At 38.3% G+C, this 25,047-nt stretch overlaps 1 protein-coding gene and 1 long non-coding RNA gene across 2 annotated transcripts in view; one reads left to right on the top strand and one right to left on the bottom strand.

Annotated features, from left to right (window-relative positions):
* Positions 1-366, bottom strand: part of LOC140519923 (uncharacterized) — a 39,928-nt gene extending 39,562 nt beyond the window's left edge. The window contains exon 1 of the long non-coding RNA XR_011972323.1: positions 279-366. This is a non-coding gene — a long non-coding RNA (uncharacterized lncRNA). The remainder of the gene's footprint in view (positions 1-278) is intronic.
* Positions 198-21,806, top strand: CIMIP1 (ciliary microtubule inner protein 1). Its single transcript, XM_072633447.1, has 4 exons — positions 198-384; positions 7,931-8,012; positions 10,432-10,536; positions 19,944-21,806. Exons 1-4 carry the CDS (start codon positions 317-319, stop codon positions 20,097-20,099), a joined length of 411 nt encoding a protein of 136 aa, XP_072489548.1. The 5' UTR covers positions 198-316; the 3' UTR covers positions 20,100-21,806.
* The last annotated feature ends 3,241 nt before the right edge of the window (positions 21,807-25,047 follow it).

The raw sequence follows: 25,047 nt of genomic DNA, 5'->3' as shown, positions 1-25,047 counted from the left end.
TCTGAGGAAGGGAAAGTATCTCTTTCTTGACGGACAAAGGCAAAAAGATATAAATAAGGCGAGAAGGTGGAAGGGAACACAGAACAATGTATTTCGAGCTTAAGGTACCTTAAGTGAAAGGGAAGAGGGAAGGGGCGGGGCCCCCAGCAGCTTCAGAAGAGAAACTGGACAGCGACCTGACCAGCTGGCCTCAGTCTCCCACCCACCATCTCCCAGCAACACCCGGTTGCCAAGGGCAACTGTAGGGACACAATGATCCAGGCAGGAGCCCAAGCCACCTGTGTCATTTGCACTCCGACTCGGACCAGAACCAGCCATGGCTCAGAAACCCCTCACCAGCTCAGCCGCGGATAAACTCAATTTCGTTGCACAGGATGAGATCTGGTAACTGCAGAGCCGCGGGGCCCCAGCATCCATCTGCCGACTGACCCTGACCCCTGCTCCAGCCAGCTGCTCCATCCCCACCTTCTTTCCCTCCTCTTCCTTCTCACACCCGCTCCCCAGCTCCGAAATACATTCACTTCCCTCTTCCCGACTCTCCCAGAAAGCAGCCTGAGATCCCGTGACCATTCCCCGAAACCAACACTACTTTCTCTGTGGCCCTTTGACCAAAAATGTCGTACTCCTACTCAGGATATTTCCCAGTACCCCATTCCCTTATCCGCAATCTCCGAATTCTTTATTCTAGAATCCTCAACCCCTCCTTCCCTAATCCTAACTCCTTAATCCTTCAGTCTCTGATTTCCAACCGTTCACTCACCAATCTTTTATTCCCCCATTCTCTAGTCCCCCAAACTCTAATCCTTCATTCCATATTAATCCCCAAACTTCTTTTCCTAATCCACAATTCCCCATTCCTTAATTCCCCAAATCCATTGCTTAAGCCTTCTTTATTTAAATCCCAAATGTTCACTCTAGAAAACCCAAACCCACATTCACTAATCCCCAAACCTCTTTTCTCTAATCTTTCAAACCCTTGTTCCCCAGTTCCCAAATCCAAGTATTTTAGTTCAATATCTATTTTAGGTTCTAGCCTTGACTGGGAAAGGTAAAGCAGCCAAAAGTTGGGCATAAGGGAATCTGGTTGAAAAACTGTCCCCAGGGAATTATTCCTGGAATGATATGACTAACCTCTGAACTTCCACAGAAATGGTTTGCCTCATAACTTTACTTCTTCCTGACTCATAACTTCATGAAAAATCATCCTCTAGGACTGGAATGTGCCAGGGAAGGTTTTGTCCCTGGTTGATTGCTTTTTTATATTGTAATCAAAATGAATTCAGTAGTTTGGGACTTCGTCTAATTTGAAAACCATGTTCTTTTTGAGCAATTAAGATTTGGAGGTTACCAATGTTTTCAGTTCTCTGATGAATTTTAGTAATAGTTAAACTCAGACTAAAGTTTCCAGATGTCTGATAGTCCAAGTAAAATATTTTTTTGTGGCAGTAGCCACAAGTTTATGAATGTCCAGAATCCTTTTGTGACTTTTTTTCTCATATATTTTCACCACTGAGAAATCTCTGTGCACCTGGAGCAATTTTCTCCTTCTGTTTTTCCACACTATTCAATATTAAAGAAAATGCATGCTAATGTGAGTTGAATAGTAATAGAAGTATTTATGGGTTATAAGGGATAATGCTTTCATATTTCAATGGGGCATAAGTGTGGTGTCTCCCTCCACTGATGAAGATATAACTTCCTTAGTAGGTTGTTATAAGAGTTACTAAGACAGAGAAGGAGGAGAGGGGGGAGAGTACAATGCCTAGTAGCCAGATTTCTGGTGATATACCTCTTCACATTTGGTTAGACTGGTTCTCCAAAGACCAACATAATCCATTACCTCCCACACTCTAAACTTCTTCATTTCAGTTGAACCTGTCAGAGTTCAACCAGACACTCTGCTGTCTGCAAAAATGAGCAAAATTTGAAACATGAAATTTGTCTATGCTAAAATATCATAAGATAGTCTTCCCAAAAAAAGTGATGTAAACTATGAGAGAGGTGCATTTTCTCTGGAAGTAACATAGAGAGGAAAAGTTGAAAGGAAAATGGAAATCCCATTTTAAGCAAAACCTCTGTTTGTTTGCTTGATTTTGTTAAAACATTCCAAACATCCCTTGTTCAGAATTTCAAATGATTCTCTGATCTCTTGGGTAATTTTTATTTTAATCTTGTTCTAAATGAATACATTATATAAGCAATGAGGTTCTTGCTTAAGCAACATTCCTTATGACCTGCTATGACATGCATGGCAGAAATTTGGAAGACTAGATTTCAGTGGGTTCAGAGAAAGTGTAAGTAGGATCCCATAGACTAAAATTCTACAGGGCAAGTCAACCATGGTGGAAAGAGAAATTTTCAAAAATGAGATTCTTAAGGCATAAAAATAACTCCACTGTGGTTAAAAAAAGGGATTGTCCAAAGAGATTGCTATAAATGCACAAGGAAGGTATTGTCCAACTTAGAATGTGAAAAGAAACTGCAGAAGATAAAAGTGAAGGCAGGTAATAAAAGCTGAATGCAAGTCCTACAAGAATAGTGTCAGGAGCCCTACCATTCAGAATAAACTGAGTTTGGCAAAGAATGCTAAGGGGAAAAAAGAGCGAGAGCTATGTTGAGGACAAAGGGGGTGGGTAGGACAATGATAACTGCCAATAAGGGACATACCAAAAATTATTACTGAGGCATTGATACTCAAGATAAATAAGGAGAGTAAAAGAGCATTCAGGTGTCCTTGATAAGTCCAAGTCACCAAGCCCAGATTAAAAAATAGCCTAGGACTATGACAACTCTGGCAGATGAGAAGGCAGATCCTCTGCTAAAGATTTCTGAAAGATCATAGAGAATAGGACGGAAAACAGAGAAGGGCAAATATTGACCCTATTTTTAGAGACTTCCAGCTATAGGCTAGTGAACTTGATTTTTGTTCCTGGAGAAGTTTTAGAACAAATTATAAAGGATGATTAGTGAATAGCACGAAAAGGAAGCAGTGACCACAAAGAGTCATCCCAACTTTGTTAGGAATCAGTAATGACAGAACAGCCTTATTTCCTTTTTGGGCAAGGTTATCACTGAATGGGACAAAATTATATGTTGCATTCTTATTCAGTTTGCAAATGACCCAAACAAGAAGAAATAACTAATCCATTGGATGACAAAGGGAAAAGCTTCACAGAAATCTTGAGAGGATAAACCTTTAGCCAAACCTAGAAAGATGAAATTTAGTAAAGACAAATGAAAAATAATCAACTTACTTGTTTTCTTCTTAATCACTTCTGCAATTATATAAGAAATGGGATGCATGTCGAGATTGCAATTCCTCTGAAAAAACAAAAAGACCAGGGATATTTAATGGAATGCAGCTGAATATCAGTCAATGGGGTAATGTGGCAGCCAAAAACCAAAACTAAATGTAATCTTAAACTACATTTAAAAGAAAAAAGAAGAAGTCTCATGTCCAGGACTAGGGAAATGAGGATGCTACTATATATATGTGGCCTGGTCAGACTCTCTCTGGAGTGTTATGTTCAGTTCTGGGCATCCTATTTTAGAAATGACATTGGTAAGCTAAAGAACGTTCAAAGAAGAGCCACCAGGATCAATTAACCAAAAAAATATTTTATTAAGTGCTTACTATGGACCAAGCTCTGGGGATATAAAAACAAAAATAAAAGGGTCCCTACCCTCAAGGAGCTCACATTCTATTAGGGAAGACATGTACTCATATAAGTACATACATAGAAAAATATATATGTCATATAATACATATTTGTACAAATATATTTTATAAAATATATATTTATATGTGTATGTGAGATAGAAATATAGATACATAGATGCATATATAAAAAACACATACAAACTGAATCTTACTGACTTAAAATCTGACCTCAGACACTTACTTACTGTGTGACCCTGGGCAAATCACTTAGTCATGTTTGCCTCAGTTTCCTCATCTGTAAAATGAGCTGGTGAAGGAAATTGCAAACCATCCCAGTATCTTTGCCAAGAAAATCTCATTTAGGGTCACAAAGAGTTGGACCCTACTGAGCAACAACAAAATGTTCCTGGGTCTCCTTCTGACCTTAGCTACCTGGCTGACAGATCTCACCTTGATCTCAGAATTCTCTAATTCTGGATCAAAGAAGAGGAACAGTCAAAGTTGAGGCAGGCTTTCATCAGGCATTTCAGGATTAATATTTCTGCCTAAGTTACTGCAGATGGGGGAGAAGGTGATGGAGAGGCAGAAATAAAGCCAAAGGGGCCCAAAAGGAAACGTAACTGACTTGGGAAATGAAACTGACTTGAGTACAAACAAGCAAGTAACCAAAGAATTTACAGAAATATGACATAGGTTGCTTTGCATTTTTTTCTAGGTTGAAAAGATGAGCCATACTTTATACTGATCAATCAATTAATAAGTATTTATAAAGCATCTACTATAAGCCAGGCACTATCAGGTGCTGAGGATAAAAGTAAAAAGAAATAATCCCTAATCACAAGGAGTTTACAGTCTAATACTATGTATAAGAATATATAGGGGTTAAATAGAAAATGAATTAACACAAATATATACTAAGTGGTGAAATACAAAGCAGTTTGAAAGAGGAGCGCTTGAGATACATGGAGATACATAGATAGCACAGGACCCAAACAACTCAGGAACCCTTCCTTACTTTATGTTTTATGTGGGTTATTATGGGTGATGATAATTCTTCACAGTTAAACAAATACATAACTGAAGCCCTGCCCATCCACACACTTCCCCAAGGCATTCTCCACCAACAGACCAAGAATAATAAATTAAATTGCAAAGCCTTTAATTAGGACAGAATCGTAAAATAAATCACACGAAAATTAATTACTAGACTCTTTCTCCATCCTGCTCCCCTCCACAAAGGTGGTGAGGTGGCATAGGGGATAGAGAGCAGGGCCTGGCATCACGAAGAACTGGATTCTATCTGACCCCGGGCAAGTCACTTAACCTATTTGCCTTAGTTTTCTCAATTGTAAAATGGAAATAATAATAGCACCTACCTCGCAGAGTTGTGAAGATAAAATGAGATGTTTGTAAAACTCTTAGCACAGCGCCTGGTATATAGTAGGCAATATATAAATACTAGACATCTTTGTTTATTACCGAGAGCTGTCTTATCCCACAGAACTCCATGCCAGTGAAGTAAAGGAAATGCTCATCAGACAGTTCATACTTTTAGGATTGCATGCTGACTGGAACATTTCTTTATTAGTCCTTTTATAAAGCAGATAAATGAGCTAACAGGATGTAGTGAGTGTCCCATCATTGAAGGTGTTCAAGAAGAGGCAGAATGACTAGTTTTCCATGAATTCTGTGGAAGAATTTTTGCTTAGGTAGAAGTTGGATGTATGATGTCCCTTCCATCGCTAAAGGTCTGTGAAATCTTTGAAATATGATTTTTAAATAAGAAGTGCCTATTTGTTTTATTTCCTAATTAGCATACATTGAGGATTTGCTTTGCATTTAAATTTTAGCCCCAATCACTAAGGCTTGCTAGATTTAGTAGTTCTAAATTATACCTGAATTTTCTATAATAAAAGGAAAGTATTCAAAATGGGAAAAGCAATTGTCCGGCTATCACATGCCCTAATAAGCAGCCTGTATCTGGAAAATTGAATTCAGTTCTGGGCAAACTTTGACAGTAAGGAAATCACTGACAAATGAAGCATGTCCAGAAGTAGGTAACCAGGATGGTGAAAAGATCTTACACAGGGATCAAAGAAGTAATGGTGGGGCTTACCCTAGAAAAGCCTGAATATATGATCATAGCCTTTAGATATTTGAAGAAAAGTCATAAGAAAGAGTTTTTTTAACTTGGCTCTGAAGAACAACTCCAAGATGGTGGAAGCATCAGTAAACACAAGTTTTGGCTCTTGTAAGGAAGAATTTCCTAACAATTAGAACTGTCCAAAAGTGTAAAGCAATGCCTCAGGAAGTAGTAGGTTCTCTTATCTCCGTTCAAGCCAAGAGTGAATGACCACTTGTTGAAGTTACTGTTGAGGTGATTATACATCAGATCTTAGATATTCTCCCCTTTATGGGTTCCACGATTCTCTCCTCTCTTGGTTGACTCACAGCCTGTCTAACCACTCCTTGGCAGTCTCCTCTGCTAACTCAACATCTATGCCCCCTACTTTAACTGTGAGTGTTCCTTAAAGCTCTCTTTCAAGTCTTCTTCTCTTCATTCTGTATATACCCTCTCTCAGTGATCTTATCAGCTGTCTCAGGTTCAAGTTTCATCTTGATCATGATGACTCCCAGATTTATGTCTCTCTCCTAAGCTTAAGTCACTAATCACAAATTGCCTATGGTACAATCATTAGATGTCCCATAGACATTTCAGGCTCAAACAGAACTCATTATCTTTTCCCTAAAACCCACCTTCTTGCTAATTTCCCTATTTCTGTTGAGGGGACCACCATTTCAGATATCCAAGTTGACAACCTCAATATCATTTTAAGCCTTTTATTTTCCTTCACTCCCCACTTCCAGTTAATTACCAAGTTGGGTTGAGTCTTCCCACACAACATCTCTACTCATGTATCCATTACCCTACCTCAGACCCTGATCTCCTCTCTCCTAGACTATGACAATCACATTCCAATGAGTCTTCCCACCTATCCTCCCTCCATCTATCCTCTACACAGGTGCCAAAGCAATATTCCTAAAGGCAGAGGTGCAACTATGTCACTTTCCTGACCAAAATTTTTAGTGGCTCCTCACAATATGGCTCTAGACTACCTATCCAGGCTTACCGTACTTTCTTACAGTACATTACTCATTCTTACTTACACATTACTCTCTTTTTACTATTTTCTAGGGTGGGGTGGGGACTCTGTGGCCTCAAGGTCACATATGGCCCTCTAGGTCTTCAAGTGCGACCCTTTGACTGAATTCAAACTTCACAGAACAAATCCCCTTAATAAAAGGATTTGTTCTGTAACACCTGGAGTCAGCCATAAGGCCTCACCCAAGGATGTAGAAGGCCACATGTAGCCTTGAGGCCAAAGGTTCCCCACCCCTGTAGACAAACTGACTGGTCTGCTGTTCCCCACATTCAACATTCTATCCCCTGTTTTCTCCATGCTTGGAATGTACTTCCTTCCTACTCAACTCTGTCTTAAAATCTCTGGCTTCGTTTAAAGTTTGGTTCAAGTGTTATCACACATTTAAGGCCTTTCCTGATTCTCCCAGAGGTCAGTGCCCCCCTGAAATGATTTTTATGCATATATTTGGTATTTACTTACATTTATGCCTATTGTTTCACCCAATAGAATGTAAGCTCCTTGAGGATAGGCCGTGTTTTTTTACTTCAGTGTTTGTATTTCCTGCACTTAGCACACTGCCTAACTCATAGCAAGCACTTTCTAAATGCTTTTCAAATGAATGAATAAATGGAGGAGCCATACTAAATGCTCTCTGAGGTCCCTTCTAACTCTGAAATCCTGCCATTTCATAGTGGTCACCATATAAGTAGGGATAGGGAGGTAGATCGAGTGCTGTGTCTGGAGTCAAGAAGACCTGAGTTCAAATCTGGTCTCAGATACCTACTTAACTGTGTGAAGCTGGGCAAATCACCTCAGTTTCCTTGACTACAAAATAGTGCTTACCTCCCAGGGCTGTTGTGAGGATTAAATGAGATAAAGTTTGTGAAGCATTTAGTACAGTGCCTGGTTCACAGAGTGTACTTAATAAATGCTTGTTTCCTTCTTTTCGCTTTGCTAATTCTAGCCCAGGTTTGTTAGGTCACTTTAACTGTCTAACCTGGGAAATTAATCACACAGTACAAATTCATAATGTAAGTCAACGATGGAGCACAACTTCATGGGTCTGATTATTTGCTAATATAGCTCTGAAAATGTGTTTTCATAACTCTGAGATTATTCATTTCAGGAAATATCGCCTTCAAGCTGAGACAGATGCACGGCATAACTGGTCTAAGAAGTGGGGATTTTTAACAATCTCTATGGAAGAGGTAATAGTTGAATAAAATTGTGATATACTAGATACTGACCCAAATGACTATAATCTTAGTTCTCCAATTTTCTTTGTTGTTGCCCAAAACATCACCTGTGTCAGGCAAGATACCATTTCCTTTTTTGGGAGGGAGACACAAATGAGGTTTTATAAAAACAAATATTTAGAAACCAGAAGAACTTTTCATTAATTCCTATACAGAGTTGTGGTAATCTTCAGTGATGTTCTAGAAATCAATAGGGAAAAAAATCTGCTTCACCGAAAATAAGCCAGCTCCATCATGCTATTTATTTGGGGCATATGTTCTATGATGTAAGGCGAATAATATTAGAAATACTTCAGGTTACTATGATTTAATGGAGATAGCAGTGGATTAATAACAGTCAATAGGCCTGGGGTCAGAGGATCGGAGTTCAAAATCCAGTCTTTTTAGTATGTATATGACTTGAGAAATTGTGTGACCTTGGGAAATTAACTTCAGCTCTCCTGTCCTCAGTTTCCTCATCTGTAAATGAGAATGATGTCCTCTAAGGTCGCTTCCAGTTCTCTGGCCTTCAGGCTCCATCTCTAAAACGTAGGGGTTGGATTGGATTACTTCAAAAGTTCTTTTTAACTCTTAAATCTTGATGCTAAAGTGCTTTATAAAACTTAAAATGCTAGGGAAGCAGCAGAGTATAATGGAAAGCACATTGGATTTGAAATTAGAGAAACTGGGTTCAAATCCCCTCCTGCTATTTATTTCCCATGTGATCTCAACTTTACCATATCTTCTCTCTGGGCCTCAGTTTCTTTATCTGTAAAATGAAGAGGTTGAACTAGAAAACCTCTAATGTCCCTTCCAACACTGAATCCATGACTATGTAAATGGGAGTGGTCCAAATTTAGGTTATACTTTTCTCAAAATTTGTCCTAAAAGTGAGCCACGGTGGTGCACTGCGATTACAATGTGACCTATGTATTTTTTTCCTTTTAAATATACTTCACTTGAGGGGAGTAGTCTACATTTAGGTAGGTTAATGTGGTAATTTTCATCTTGGTGAAGATAATTCATTCTCTATGGTTCTGTTACCTAGAAACCACATTCAAAGGCAGTCTATATCCAAGGGTGTGCTGGAACCAGCTCTTAGAGTCAATTGTTAAACTTTTTTTGGGTGTGAATGCTTATACCTCAGAAACTGGCAAATTACAAATCAAGAGTTGATTTGTTATTTTGTTGATTGTCTAGACTTAAGAAAGTGATGGAGAAAGTGTTATGAGGCAGGTTAAACTTTTAAGTGTTGCATAGTTTTTGAGAGCAAGTTATTAAATATTTACTAGCACACTATTTCCTATATCAATGTATTTATTCAAATTAGGAATTCAATAAACCTAACCAATCTGACATAAAATTGGGCAGGCCATTTTGAATTAGCCAAAAAGCCTGAATTGCCTTTAAAAAGAAATTCAGTTTATAATATCCCCTTCAGCAACTCAATTTTGGCTAAGAAAATGTTAACTAATAAAAGCTGGAGACCCCTAACTGTAACCCAAATAGCAATTATTTATATCTCTATTGTGATTTAGCATATACAAAACACTTTCTTCAAAACAACCCTTGTGGGATAGTCAAAGAAATTTAAAGAGATGCCAGCTATGACTTTAGGCAAATCTCTCAGCTTCAGTGAGCTTCATTTTCCGCACCTGTAAAATGAGGAGATCTATGCCATCTAAAGACCCTTCCAGCCGAAAATCTTTTAGGTTTTTAATCCTATAGGGTAGAGCAACTTACCCAAAGTTACATTACTAAGGAATTCTAGACACCAAACTTGAGTCAGTCAATCATGAAACATTTAATGCCAGGTGTATGTTAAGTGCAAAAGAGAGTTCCTTCTCTCAAGGAGTTCACGTCTAATGGAGAGACGGCATTTAAACTCATGATGACCTTTTGATCCCTGCCTTTTCCACTACAGAACAAATATTGTTATCATGGTGTTTGAAAAGAGAGTTATGACTGACTCCAGAGTCTAGAAGTCTAAATGCAGGGATAGGTTACAATGCATCCAAAGACTATTTTATGAAGAAGAATTTAACAAGGTAAAACATGACCCACTTGTCATTCAAAAATCATTTGAAGTGGTCTACTCTAGGCAGTTACTTCCAAGTTCTATGAGTATTGGTGTGATTACACTAGAGATTCCAAATATTTGAGATTTGGTACAACGGTGCATGTTATACCTCTGTCCTTGCAAAGTGCATATATATGTAATGCCAACATTTAGACTATAGTCTTAAGAAACTGGGCAGATTTTCAGGTATGAATTCATTAACTCTGAGTTTAGTTTGGGGAATTAAGTTGGAAACAGGTTGGACAGCTTTCTGGGGAAAATAATCATATTGAATTCAAATATTCTTTGGTGACCCAAGACATTCTGTTTTAGCTACTGAGGAGAGAAGGGGAAGTACCTAAGCCTCTGAAGCCCAAGATAGAACTTCCAGGACATTTACGCATCCGGCCCGTGACACCAGTGGAAAAATATATTAAGGTTAGAAAATGGAATTTTCAATACTGTTTTCATAAATAAAAAATGAACCACAATGGAAATCATGCTTATTCTGGATGCAAAAATAAAAATTCAGAGGCAAGAAGAATACACCACTGCACTGAATCTTAATTTAGAACTATAGAAATATCCCTTTCTAGTTTTCAGGACATTGAAAGCTGTGCTGCATTGTATATCAGACACATCAAATATTAGAGCTAGCAGGGTCTTTAGAATATAGAACTTACTATATTAACACTGGAAGGGACCTTTGAATATGCAAGATAAAATGTTAGGCTAGGAAGGAGTTAGTCAGTCAGTAAACATTAATTAAGCACCTAATATATGCCAAGTATTGTGCTTGGGATATAGGCACTAGGGATATAAAGAAAGATAATAGAAAGTCCCTGCTTTCAAGGATTTCACAATCTAATGAGGGAGAAATCATGTAAATAACTGTAAAAATGAACTATATACAAGATACATTAGAAATAACCCACAGATGGGAGACATTGGAATTAAGAAGAACTGGGAAAGATTTTTTTTCCTGTAGATGGGTTTTGCCTGAGATTTGAAGGAAGCCAGAAAGGACAGATAAGGAAGGAAAGTATTTCAAGCCGGTGAAAATACCCAGAGTCAGGAGATTGGAAGGTCTTGTTCAAGGCCATTGTCACTGGATCAAAGAGTACTTGTGGGCTGTAAGGTGTAACAAGATGGAAAAAGTGAGGAGGGGAAGACAAGGCAAGTTATAAAGGCTTTGAACTTCAGAGAATTAGATATTTGATCCTGGAAGCAATAGGGAGCCTATGGAGTTTATTGAATGGGGGAGGGGAGAGCGGGTAATCAGACCTGAGTCTTAGAACATAGATTAAATCTGGAAGGAATTTTAGAGACTATCTAGTATAGCCTCATTTAAGAGATGAAAAGTGAGGCAGCTTACCTGAGATCACACACTGATTAAGGGAGCAGGAACTAGATTCCAGGTCTCTTGGTTTCTGGTCAAATACCCATTCTTTCTGTGTCTACATAGGAGACACTTATAATTCTCTTTTCTCTCTATTATAACGGAAGGAAATTATGTGAATAATGTGATGCCCAACATAATCTATAAAATCATAAAATTTAGAAATAGAAGAAATATAAAATTTAAGAGGCAGCTAGGTAGCACAGTGGATAGAGTGCCACATTCAGAGTCACGAAGATCTGAGTTCAGATCCAGTTTTAGACACCTAACTAGTTGAGAAAATCATTTAACCTCAGACTTCTCCAGTTTCCTCATCTGTAAAATGGGGGTAATGGCAGCATTTTTCTCCCAAGGTTGTTGTGAAGATCAAATGAGATAATATTTGAAAAGTGTTTTGTAAACCTTAAAGCACCATATACCTGCTAGCTATAATCATCATCATCAGTCTTAGAGGTAAACTTAGAGGTAAAATGACCCTGAATAATGGAACCTTAAAATTGGACAGTACCTCAGAGATCACTTAATATAACATTTGTTGTTCTTCAGTCATGTCCAACTCTTCATGATCCATCGTACCATACTGTTCATGGGGTTTTCTTGGTAAAGACATTGGGGTGGTTTGCCTTTTCCTCCTAGGGTCACACAACTATGAAGTATCTGAGGCTGAATTGGAAATCAGGTCTTCCTGACTCTAGGCCCAGCTGTCTCTCTATCCACTGAATCACCTAGTTGCCTCCTAGGCAAACAGAGGTGAAGCAACTTGCCCAAGGTCACACAGATAGTAAATGTCTGAGGTCAGATTTGAACTCAGAGCCATCTAGCTGCTCCACTTGTATAACACGCACCTGAACAACATCCTCTCTACAGCACACTGATAAACTATTATCCAGGCTTTCCTTGAACACCTTCAATGAGGATCGGAGAGGGGTGTGGCAGACTAACCTACTACCTCCTGAGGTAACCCATTCCACTTTGGAACAGCTTACATCTAGCCTAATTTGCCCATTTGTAACTTCTACCCATTGTAGAAGTCTTGCTCTTTGGTGAAGGAAGAACAAGCCTACTTTCTCTTGCAAATGGCAGTCATTCTAATACATAAAGACAGTTAACACTTCCTCCCTCCCTTACTCTCCTTGAAGCTAAATATATCCAATTGCTTTAATTATTCTTCATATGGAAAGATTCTGGTCTCTCTTTTCTAAACCTTCTTAAAGTATGGTGTGCAGAATTAAACATAATACTCCAGATGCAATTTAATCTGAACACAGTAAAATCCTAAAGACATCATTCCTCTCTTAATGAAGCCTGACATTGTATTAGCTTTTCTTGGCTGCTCTGCCAGATTGTTGACATGTTGAGTTTGTGGTGCATTAAGACCCCACCTCCCCAGATCTTTCGTAGACAAACCGCAATCTAGGCATGTCTCTACCATCTTATAGCTATGGAATTGAATTTTTGAACCCTAAGTGCTAACACTTTACATTTATCCCTGTTAACTTTGATCTTATTCAATTCAGCTAAGATTTCTAGCCTGTCTTTTTGGATTCCAGTCCTTTTATATCTTTATATCTTTACGAATTTACCTTTACGAATATACCTTTATATCTTTACGAATTTAAAAAGAATGCCATCTATGTCTTTATCCAACTCACTAATGCAAATGTTAAAAAAAACAAATTTTACATAGCAGAAGCATATAGTTACATGTGCAATCTTCTTTCTTATTATAACCTAACTATAATTTACACATACTTGTAAAGTTTAGGAACAGCTAGGTGATGCAATGGATAGAGCACCGGCCCTGGAGTCAGTAAGACCCGAGTTCAAATGCAGCTTCAAACACTGACCCTGGGCAAGTCACTTAACCTGGATTACTTTGCCAAAAGTAAATCAAGTTTATAAAGCACTTTAAAAATATCATTTCATTTAATACTACAAACCCTGTGGATTGTGTTATTGTATCAGTTTTACAGATAAGGAAACTGAGACTGTGAGGCTAAGTGATTTTGTCAGAAGGACATAGTTATACAGGGTCTGAGCCAGAATTTGAACTCAGGTCTTCCTGATTTACATATCACCTAACTGATCTACGTATGTTAAAATATTTATGTTTGCTGATGTTTATCTTGTTATAAAAGAAATTAATATTTTGCATTTGAGAAACAAAAAGGCTAAATACGATAGGGCCAAATCAAATCTCTGGGGCATTCCAGTAGAGATCTCCTTTTAAGTTGAAGAGGAATCATTAATTACTATTCTTTGGGTTCAAATATTCAAACAGGTCCAAATCTACCTAAAGATATTATCATCTAGCTCACATATGTCTTCCTACTCATAAGAATAGCATAGTTTGCCAAAGGATTTGCTAAAATCTAGGTAAATTATGTAGCATTCTCCTCATCTACTATGCTAACAATCCTGACCCCCCCCCCCCCCCCCACAAAAAAAGTTCAAACCTTTCATCTGACACATAAGGACGATGCTGTCTGGAGTCTATGTGTCTTCCTCAAGCTCAACTAGCTACTTAATGGCAAAGCCAGAACTAGAACCCAGCTCTCCTAATTGCCTGGTAGATATTGCCTGGTGTCTAGTACATATCCATGCTTTCTTGTCGCGCCTTCTCAGGAAAGATGCCATATCACTTAAGGATAGAAAAATAAAGATTTTTTTTAAAAAAGTTAATAAACCAAAATAAACTAAAACATTTCCTTCACCCCATTTTCCACTCTAACCAAAAAAGTTCCTATCTGCATCCAAATCTGGTTCCTTCCTGTGTCACTCCATGCCCCTTTCTTCTTCCATTTCTTCTCTCACCTTAAATATCCACCCTTTTTTCTTCCTCTATCCAAGTCCTACCAATCTTTCAAGACCCAATTCAAGTCCCACCTGCATGATGATGGTGTTGATAATGAGATATCAATCAATCGATAAACACTTATTAAATGCCTGCTATGTGTCAAGCTCTGTGCTAAATGCTGTGATTACAAAGAGAGGCAAGACATAATTTCTGCCCTCAAGGTGCTCACAGTCTAATGGCAGGGGAGACAGCATGCAAACAAATATGTACCAACAAGCTATATATTGGATAAACAGAAGGAAATTAACAGCGGGTAGGCACTAGAATTAAAAGAGGTTGGGGAAGCCTTCCTGTAGATGACAATAATAATAGCTAGCACTTATATAGCACTTTAATTTTTTCAAAGTGCTTTAAGAAACAAAAAACAAAATAAGATAAGTATTAGCTATTGTTTTCTAAAACTCCAGACACCACAACAGATGGAAGATTTTCTCCATATAAAGCTTCAGAGAACACAGTTGCTGTTCCCTGAGGGGTAAGAAATGGAAAATTGGGAGGGAGAGTGAGTGCAACTTTTAATTCTGAGTCTGGAGTAAATTGCCTATACTTAAAAAAAAAAAAGCAAAAATCACTAGTTTCTTATTAGAAACAGCATGGTATAGGAGGATAAATGGGTGGACTTGGAAACAGGAAGGGCTGAAGTTGAACCCCACCTCAGCGATATTAGTTTTGTGACCCTAGTCCAATCACCTAATCTTTCAGGTCTCAAGTTCCTCCTCTGTAAAATGGGGAGAAGAGGAAGGTTGAATTCGACGACCTCTAGGGTCCCTTTAATTTCTAAATCTATAATATTGTGGTCATTAAAATTAATCATCATAATCATTGGTTATTTATTTAACCTCCTATATGCAAAGAATTGTACTTTTTTTTTTTTTTTGATAAGATGGTGGCTGACTCAGATCCTGATCCTGATCAGGGAGTTTTTACAGCTGAGAGTGGTAATATAAAACACATGACTGATACAGTTAGAATTTGCTGAGTGCATGAGAGAGATATCAACAATGTAAGACAAAAAATTGAAAGAGGGAGACATAATCTAAAGGGTAAAAGATGGGGAGAAATTGGGAAAGTTTCATAGAAGAGATAGATTCTCCCCCACATGCACCGTAACTCTTAGAATTGGAAAGATTTCAGCAGGCAGAAACAGATGAATCTGATATGGGAGATAAGTGAATAAAGGTATGGAAGGGGGAGAGTTTCAGGAAAAGGCCTGGTTTGGCAAGACAGCATGAATGGGATTGGTGTGAAAGATTCTGAATGTCATCTTGAATTCAAATAGTAGGAATGATCATTATGATTTTTATGATAAATTATAAAATCATAGATTATTAGAGTTGGAAGGGAAACTTAGAGATTATTGAGTGTAGTCTCTTCATTCTATAAGTAATCAGAGGACCAGAAAGGTAGAATGGTTTCCCCAAAATTACTCAGCAAATTATTGCTAGAGTCAGAAGCCATACCCAGATTTCCTGAATCCTCAACAGAATATTCTTACTACTCTCTTGTACTGACTCTAGGCAAACAGTTGAAGCCGGTATAGTGAAATAACAACAGTTAGCCATTATGTAGTACCTACTATGTTTCAGGCACTGTGCTAAGTGCTTTTTACAAATATGACCTCATTGGATCCTCACAACAATCCCAGGAGCTAGGTGCTATTGTTATTCCCATTTGACAGTGGAGGAAACAGGCAGATCTAGGTTAAGTGACTTGCCCAAAGTCAAACAGCTAGAGTCTAAGGAGGTATGTGAATCCAGGTCTACTTGACCCAAAGCCCAGCGCTCTATCCACTGCCTCATCTATCTATGTGATGATAGAACGATAACTCCTTGAAGGCAGATATTTTGTCTTTGTATCCCTGGCACTTAACATAGTGCCTGGCATATAGTAGGTATTAAATAGATTTGTATTGATTGATTGAGGATGACAATGATGCTGATGATGCCGGTGATGATGATGATGATAAGGAGAAAAGAGGAAAAGGATACCTATGAAGGCAGTTTTCTTTGTTTCAGCACTTTGTGCAGTACTTAGTACATAGTCAGCCTTTAATAAATGCCTGATGACTGAACACACGCACACACACACACATACACACACACACACACATACACACATACACACACACACACACGCACACACACAGAGGAACCTTTCCTCTTAATGAGTTTCTCTTTCCTCTGTACTGCTATGAGTGTCTGGTCTTCCAAGACACTACCACATTTTCTAGCGTACCCTTGATTTATGCTTCCAGGTTCAGAGCCATCCCAGCTAGAACTCTGTTGGAGATCTGTGTTGGGTACCCAGAAAAATGCCAAAGGGGGGAAAAGTGATTATTAATCCTCTTCACATCTGTGGGTAAAAATGACACTGTCTGCTTTTCTTGTTAGCAATGGATCATCTGACTGTATCCTTTCCACTGAGGTGGATTAGATTTAATCCCCCCTCCTACTCATTCCTTTCTGGAGTCTGGCTCCTGGTGGCTTCGGCACAGAGGAGCATCGGTTTCTCCATTCTGCTGCTCAGTGGGTGGCACTTGTGACCGCCATAATTATCTTTTCAAAGGAAGGGGCTCCACCTAAGTATCACAAACAGTTTCCAGCCTTGGCTGGAGAACAAAGAAGAATAGTCCTGGCAAGAGAACAAACCGAAACATTGTTTTCGCTCTGTGTGTTTCTCTATTGAGTAAGTCCCCAGATGTGAAAGCCATACAGCAGAGTGCTGTTTTCCTGCAGCCCAGGCATTCCAGCCAAACCCTAGCCTAGCCCCAAGCAGAGAACAGGGCTGTTTGCTTGGCTCAGAGCTACAGATATATATATACACATACATATCCATAGGTATGTACATACATACATACAGAAACAGAAAGATTATATATGTACATATATGTAGGCACACATACACATGCATGCACATGTATCCGATGAAACTGGTCAGTTCCTTTACTTTGCCATCTTCTTTTCTTATTGAACACAGAATTAAAAGGTCCAACTTAAAGTGTTGGTTACAAGAATCCCCCGGGACCAGTTTTTTTTAAAGCTATTTGGCCTTAAAACTAATTTCTCTTTCTAAGCTGTCCCAGTAGCAACTCATGCTCCTTGAGCATCTCTTTGACTTCTTTCTCTTTCTGTGGATTTTCTTAGAGATTAATTTTAGTACTTGATAGAGAAAATCTATTAAAGGGCAGATTTTTCTTCTCTCTGAAGCAGTTTAAGCCAACCTAGACAGCTAAAGGGGTTATTACAGGCAGAGATTGAAAATAAAAAGATAAGGATGAGTTCAGTAATCCATAATATATTAAACACCCTTGTCTCTCACTTAACTCTGCTAGATCTAATATCCCTAGTCTGTGTCTTTGTCTAAATCACCTTGTAATAGCAGAACAGATGATTATGTAAAATTACAATCACAAAAAAACCTTTCTAAACATTTACCATCATTTTCCAAAATGCTCAAATCTGTTGATTGAATTGACAAATTGAACTGTGTTCTTTCATTCCAGATACGATGCTAGTTTCTTCATTTTAATTAGATTCAGTTTTATTCCATGTGGTCTAGACAGTGAAGGACTTTTTTTTTGTTTGGTGTGTGTGTGTGTGTGTGTGTGTGTGTGTGTGCACGCACTAAAGCCTTTTAATCAAAATAGGAAGGTTTTGCACAGCCGCAATGTCATCTGACACAATTGCAATAGATTGTATAAAGGGCAGCCTGGACACAAAAATGTCAAACATTTTAGACAAAATTCTTCTTTGTTAATGAAGTTATTTTACTAGAAGAAAACTATTAAGGATATTAATAATTATATCGTAAAAAGTATTTAATTGACTTTCAGGAATGATGTGAGCAACAGAACGTCTCTGATTTTGATATGCATTCATATTGTTGTATCTTCTGTGGATATTCTCCCTTGATGAATCAGTGGGGTGCTAGCATTTCTGCAGTCTCAGAAGCTTTGGCAGTGGGATACAAACTCTGACAGGTCCTTCCTACCAAGCTAAAAAGTATTCAAAGAGCATTGGCTCCACTGATGCTCTATATATGTCTGCCATCATAGAACCTTAACTTTCTGAGCCTTGACTTCCACATCTAAAAATATGGATGACGATATTTCCTCTACCTTCCCCACAAGAATCTAGCAGGGGTCAAGAGATCTGGGTTCTAGTTCCAGTTCTGTCACTAATTTACCCAGTGACCTTGGGCAACTCATTTTCATTCCTTGAGCCTCAGTTTCCTCACATGTAAATTGAGGCAGTTGGACCAGCTTGGTCCCTGAGATCCCTTCCAGTTCTGATATTCCATGTTCTAGGACCAATCTAACTAATATAAGAGAGGTTCAGCACCTCTCTAGTGCAGGTCACAGAACCACCACCACCAACAACAACATTTATATAGCACTCACTCTGTGCCAGGCACCATGCTAAACACTTTCCAATTAGTATCTTATTTAATCTTTATAGCAACCCTAGGAGGTAGTTGCTATTATTATCTCCATTTTATGGAAAAAAAAACTGAGGAAAACAGAGGTTAAATGACTTATCCTAGGGTCAGACAGCTAGTAAACTATCTGAGGCTGAATTTAAACCCAGGTCTTCCTGACTCCAGGCCCAGCATTCTCTCGGTTGCACCACCAGCTGCCAATATTTTGGTGACAGAAATTCTCTAAGACCGTATAATTGTTAGAAGATGGAGGGGCTATGATCTGTACCAGCAGAGGGCGTACCCAAAACAATAAAATCTCACTTGTTTTAAGAATAGGGTCAGTAGGTTACTTTTTTTAAGTTCAATTCCACACATACAGGTCTTCAGAATGTTGATTTGTCATGTAAAGCTCTTCATAACATGGTCCCCTCCTACTTTCAAATCTCCGTGCTTTTTCCTCCCTTCCACACACGATCATCTGGACTATGTTCCTCTTACACAAGGCTCCATCTTCATGACTTTGCAAGGACTACTGCCCATACTTGGTTTGCTGTTCCCTCTCACCTCCATCTCTTAGAATTCCTCACTTCCTTCAAGACTAAGCTTGAGTTTATCCATTCTTCAGGAAGCTTTCCCCAGTCCTCCTAGCTACTAGAGAACTTCCCTTCTAGGGTTATCTTCTACCTATATTGTACTGTACCCTCTACATATCTATTTGTACAAAGGTCTCCTCCATTAGAATGCCTTCCTTGAGTAGAAGGAAAATATGTGTACCTGCACACATACATATATATGTATATATATATATATATATATATACACACACAGAGATGCATCATATATCTCATATATATATAATATGCACCCACATATATGTGTGTATGCATATATATGAATATTTATACAGGTAGAGAGAGAGGCAGAGAAAGACCCAGGGAGACACAGACTTGTCTTTGTATCCTTCAGCTATTAACAGAGTGCTTGACATACTATAAGCCCTTAATAAATAGATTAATAGTATAGTGTATCCTTAAGAATACAGTTTATTTCATACCTTTCTTTGTATCTACAGTGGAACAGGGTATGTGGTAGATGCTCCGTAAATGTTTACTAAATTGAATATGAATTTGTTAGAAAGATAACTTAAAGTCCTGACTTTTTCCATTTCAGGTCTATCCTTCACCACCGGTCCCTCAAACTACTCAGGGTTTTATCGGTTGGAGATCCACAGTTCCTGGTCTGGAACTTGAGAGGAACTACAAGATTCTAAGCTGTAAAGGTGTCTATGGCAAGGAACTTCAATGGCCTAAACAGGGAATCTACTGAAGACAAGGGTATAGTAGAGTAGGGCCCAGAGTGGGCCTTGTGTCTCCTCAAAGAATAAGAGAAACTTGATCATTTTAAGAACAACAAGAAGTTAAAATAACTATGTGAGTTGGTAGAGAAAAAAAAGGATGCTGATGAGGCACTTAGCATAGGCTAAAAAGAAATCTGTAAACTTTTTGGAATTCACACAGGTCACACTTACTTCAAGAAGCCAAGTAGATTTATTCTGTTGAAAGAAGTGTCTTGATTTTATTCTTTGTGGTCAGTATATCTGTACATGCAAAGTGTTTTCTGATGTATTTTTATGATATTGTGAGTATTTCTATGTTTATTATGGGTATTATATAGATATTTACTTGTATGACTTTAAAACTTCAACTTTTTTGTTAAAAAGTTGACTAATCAGAATTACAAATGGAGTTATCCCTTCCACATTGCAAAGGTTAAGGGTCCAGGGCCCCTGGGATATGAAAAATCCATGTGAAATATTTTGGCCCTCCCTTCATGCCAGAGAAGAAGTCTGAATTATTATGGTATTTAAAGATAAAGTATGTTTATATTATACAATACGATACATGTATTTTATGCATTTGTGAGCCTCTAAACTTTTTCTGTGCCATCTGCTGACCTTCACATGTCATCTGCAGCTTCCACAAAACTCACAAAAAATTCCCATTTAATTTTTTATGCTGATCCATAATGCAGCAGAACCACGATGGGGATAGTCACAATGTGTAAGGGATAATTGTGGTCATTTTCCTTTTTAAACAAAAGAATGAGACATGAAAGTCTTTCCTGCCTCTAAAATTATAGATCCAACTTTTATCTTGCTCCATACTGTTACAAACAAGAATTGGAGGGTAGGGTATAGAGTGCTCGGCTGGGGCTGGAGTTGGACCCTAGAAATGATTTTCAGGGGCTACACTCACTCACATGTACAAGCATATACACATACATATATGCTCTAGGGAAGAAATAGGTATTTAAGCTGGATTAAGTTGGCTTCAATATTGGTGTACCCTGGTCAGATTGACCCAACCTTTGTATGAGTTGATAGCATACAAGAGAAAGACAAAGTGACCAGAGGTAGGGCTCCTAGAAACTCAGAGCATCTCAGCGGCAGTGGTCCCAGTTTTTTCCCTCCTTTCTTCCCTGGTGGTGTGGTGTGTGACTTTGTCTACTGCACAGCCAAAGAAAACAGTCATTTTTTTCCCATTTCCTCCTGTTTTCCCATAGGAATCTTATGAAGGGGTTCTAGGTTGCTTGGGAGTCAGAATACATCATATATCCAAGAGGATAGAACAATGCCATTCTAGCCTGGAATTTTGGCCTCAGAGTCATGCTTCCAATCTTTACAATTGAGTTTAATCTCTTCTCACTAGGAAAGATTGCCCAGAATGGGCATTTAGTGGACATAGTGATAGTATACCAAAAGGATCACTGAGATAAGGCTCCCATGTCCTCAGGCCATTTTTAGGCAAACAGTAAGTCCCCTGATTTCTGGCTTGCTTTGGGTGCTCCCCCAACTTTGCTATAATAAAGAGACAACACAAAAGTAGAATAATTGTAATATTGTCATACATCATGTTTATATTATATAATTATAAGATCTATGGTAATAAAGAAGAGGGTGACGATGAATCTAAAAACTTAGCCAAGTAAATGTTCTTATGCCCTACTCCTGGAATAAAAATGACATAGAAATAATCACTATCTCTAATTAAACTTTTTCCCATCACTTCAAAAGGGGAATACACCTCCCCTCCTAAAGCACACATTGGGATGGAAATTATCTCATGAAGAAGCTAACTCAAGAGTTGGGCACAGAAGAAATGTCATTTTCCAAACCTGATTATCTCTGAACCTTGCCCTCTCTCTGGAGGTCAACAGTTTGCCAGACAAAGGAATAACATGGCTGTACTTGGTACAAAAAGCAGAAAAACTGGCCAAATATTTCATCCTCCTTTCTTTGGGGACAGAGAGTCACCTGTTGGTAACATCTTGTTCATAGGTCGTGCCAGGCAATATTAACCTTTACACAAACCATAAGAGCTGTGTGTTATGGGCCCTTGGGCCATTTAGTTCTGGAACAAGTCAAAGGAGAGGAAAGACTAGTTGAAAGTGAGGCTCTGGAAAGTATTTCAAGCTTCAAATTTCCTCGTAACAGCAATAGCAAATAATTGAAAAATAACACAGGATTCAACAAGCAGGCAGGATCATTCTTACAATATATTTTCATATTGAGTTCCCATTCCCATCCCCACCAGTCTGTCTTATAGCAGAACTATGAGTAGAAATTTTGGCCCATAGAGCAAGTTTCATAAAACGTGCCCAAGGCAAACAGAACCTAATGACTCTCAAATCAACTATATAAGGCAAATTTAGTTGTTTGATGAAAGAAATGGAGTGCTCAGGATGCTGACACGCTAGAGGCCAGAGATTTTTAACCTTTTAATCTGGGATCTGTGAATTTGTTTACAAAGAGAATAAGAATATATTGTTGCATATGTATAATGATATATATATATATAATTATAAACACACATTGAACTATATCAAAATATAGACTTTTTATATCTGTTCCATTATGCTTAGTTTCCTTCATAATCCTATGTATTTTATTTTATGCATTTAAAATATTATTCTGAGAAGACTTCCATAGGCTTTACCAGACTGCCAAACGGTTTCATAACATACAAGAAAGGAACTCTTCACCCAGGAAAAAATAACTTTACATACCCATGAGTCAACTACTGGGCCCTCTAAGATACAGCCACCAAGGGAAGGAAGTCCACTATCTTTCACCTTTCTATTTTAACTAATTATTGATAATTAGATGCTAAATTCAGTTGTTTCTGGGTGAAAAGGGTGTAAGTACTGTCATTACTCTTGAGATTTTAGTGCCCTGTGGCAAGACTCTGGTCACCTCTCCCTAATAATAGCTCTATGAAGCAGTTACGTTTGATGTGAAGAACCTGCTTTCTTTTGTACTTCAACTGGTATTTTGACCTTTATCTCACAACAGCCAAGAAAGTTTCATAATCAATTAAATCACCTACAATACCATGAACATGGGATCTTTTATCCTTCAGTCATCCAATCTTGGTAGTGATATTTTGGATGTTCAGAGATACCTCGGTATCTTGCCCCCAGACTCACTCTAGAATGGAATTTGAGAACTAGAAGGGAACTATTAATGTTATGTCCATTCCCCTCATTTTACAAATGGGGCTCTATGGTGCCACAGTGCAAGAAGAGCCTCTGGATCCCCTTGGCCTCATTTTTTTTTCTCCTAACAGCAAGCCCAGATCTTGGATCACTAGTTCTCCCATTCAGCTTTCTAGCTGCCAATCACTTCTTACTAGAGTTCCCTAAATTGTAGGTCTCCCATAGGACTTACTGTTTCTTCTGTCCTTGCTCCACAATAATAGCACACCATTCCCTTGGGCGACTAAAAAGGATTTGACTGTAAGAGAGAGACTATAGCCAAAATACATAATGGAAAGGGGAGAGAGAGGCCCAGGAAGAGATGATATTTAGAAGGAATCTTATACTTAATCCTGGTCCTCAGGATTACCAGCTAGGAAGTATCACCAGATACAGACAGGTGGATAGATAACAGAAAGATACATAGATAAATGGCTAGAAGGCTAGATGGATGAATAGAGAGATGGTTAAATAGACAGACAGATGAATAGATTGATATACATACATACATGCATATACATATATCAGATTCCTAGTCTTTTTGTGAGTGTCATGAACCCCTTTGGCAATCTGGTGAAACCTATGGACCTATGAGCCTCTTCATATAATAATGTTTTAAATGCATAAAATAAGATACAGAGATTACAAAGGAAACCAATTATATCAAAATATACTTATTAAAATATTTTTGTAAAACCATGTTCATGAGCTCTAGGTGAAGGATCCTTTGTCCAAAGACTTCCTACCAAACCCTCTCTAGTTCATTCTGGCTTAGGCTACAATCCACAGTGCTCCAGAATGTACTTCTCCTCAGCCCTCAGGATGGTAAAGGATTTGAAAGCCTAGGCAAGAACCTTTCTCTTACAGCTCCCACATTTGATCCTCTGGAAATAATTTGTCCTCATCACTGGCCAAAGGGCTTGGGAAATTCTATTCTTTCCCCCCACAGAAGAAAAAAACATTCCAGTAATACATAACTTTTTTTATTTGTGCCTCAAACTATCTTTCTGTGCTCTGACTCTTTCAAAAGCTATCAGCCCTTTCAATCAATCAGCAAGCATTTATTGTCTACCATGTACCAAGCTCTACACCACGTGTTGGAAATACAAACACAGACATGAAACTGTCCCTGCCCTCAAGGTGCTTACGTTCTGAATAGGGAAAGAAAACCTACAGATAGATGTGTGTGTATGTGTGTGTATCAGTATAGATATATATTTATATTGCTGTTCAGTCATTTCTGAATTCATGATCCCATTTGGGGTTTTCTTGGCAAAGATAATGGACTGGTCTGCAATTTTCTTTTCCAGCTCATTGTTCAGATGAAGAAATTGAGACAAACAGAGCTAAGTGACTTGGCCAGGGTCACACAGCTAGTAAGTGTCGAAGACCAGATTTGAATTCAGGAAGATGTGCCTTCCTGACTTTGGGCCTGGCACTGTGTGCACTATGGCATCACCATCAGCACCACTTAATAAGTGCTTGTTGCTTGTCTGATTGATTGTTTTTGTTTCATGACTAGTGTATCACCTTTTTCAGTTATACTAGTCCTTGATAAATCCTTTAGATCTCCTTCTCTTTGAAATCATTGATGGTAACTTCCTGCCTCCATGGATCTTTGCACTCTGTCTCCTCCAATCATGCTTCCTCTGAGATAATTGTGTTCCATGATTCCCAGCTATATAGAATTACTAGGTGAATATTAGCATTAGAAAGATATATGCTTAGAAGACATTAAGGG

This window comes from Notamacropus eugenii, chromosome 1, assembly GCF_028372415.1.
Source record: "Notamacropus eugenii isolate mMacEug1 chromosome 1, mMacEug1.pri_v2, whole genome shotgun sequence".
NCBI classification, from domain to species: domain Eukaryota; kingdom Metazoa; phylum Chordata; class Mammalia; order Diprotodontia; family Macropodidae; genus Notamacropus; species Notamacropus eugenii.
This window is presented reverse-complemented; position numbering and strand designations above follow the sequence as displayed.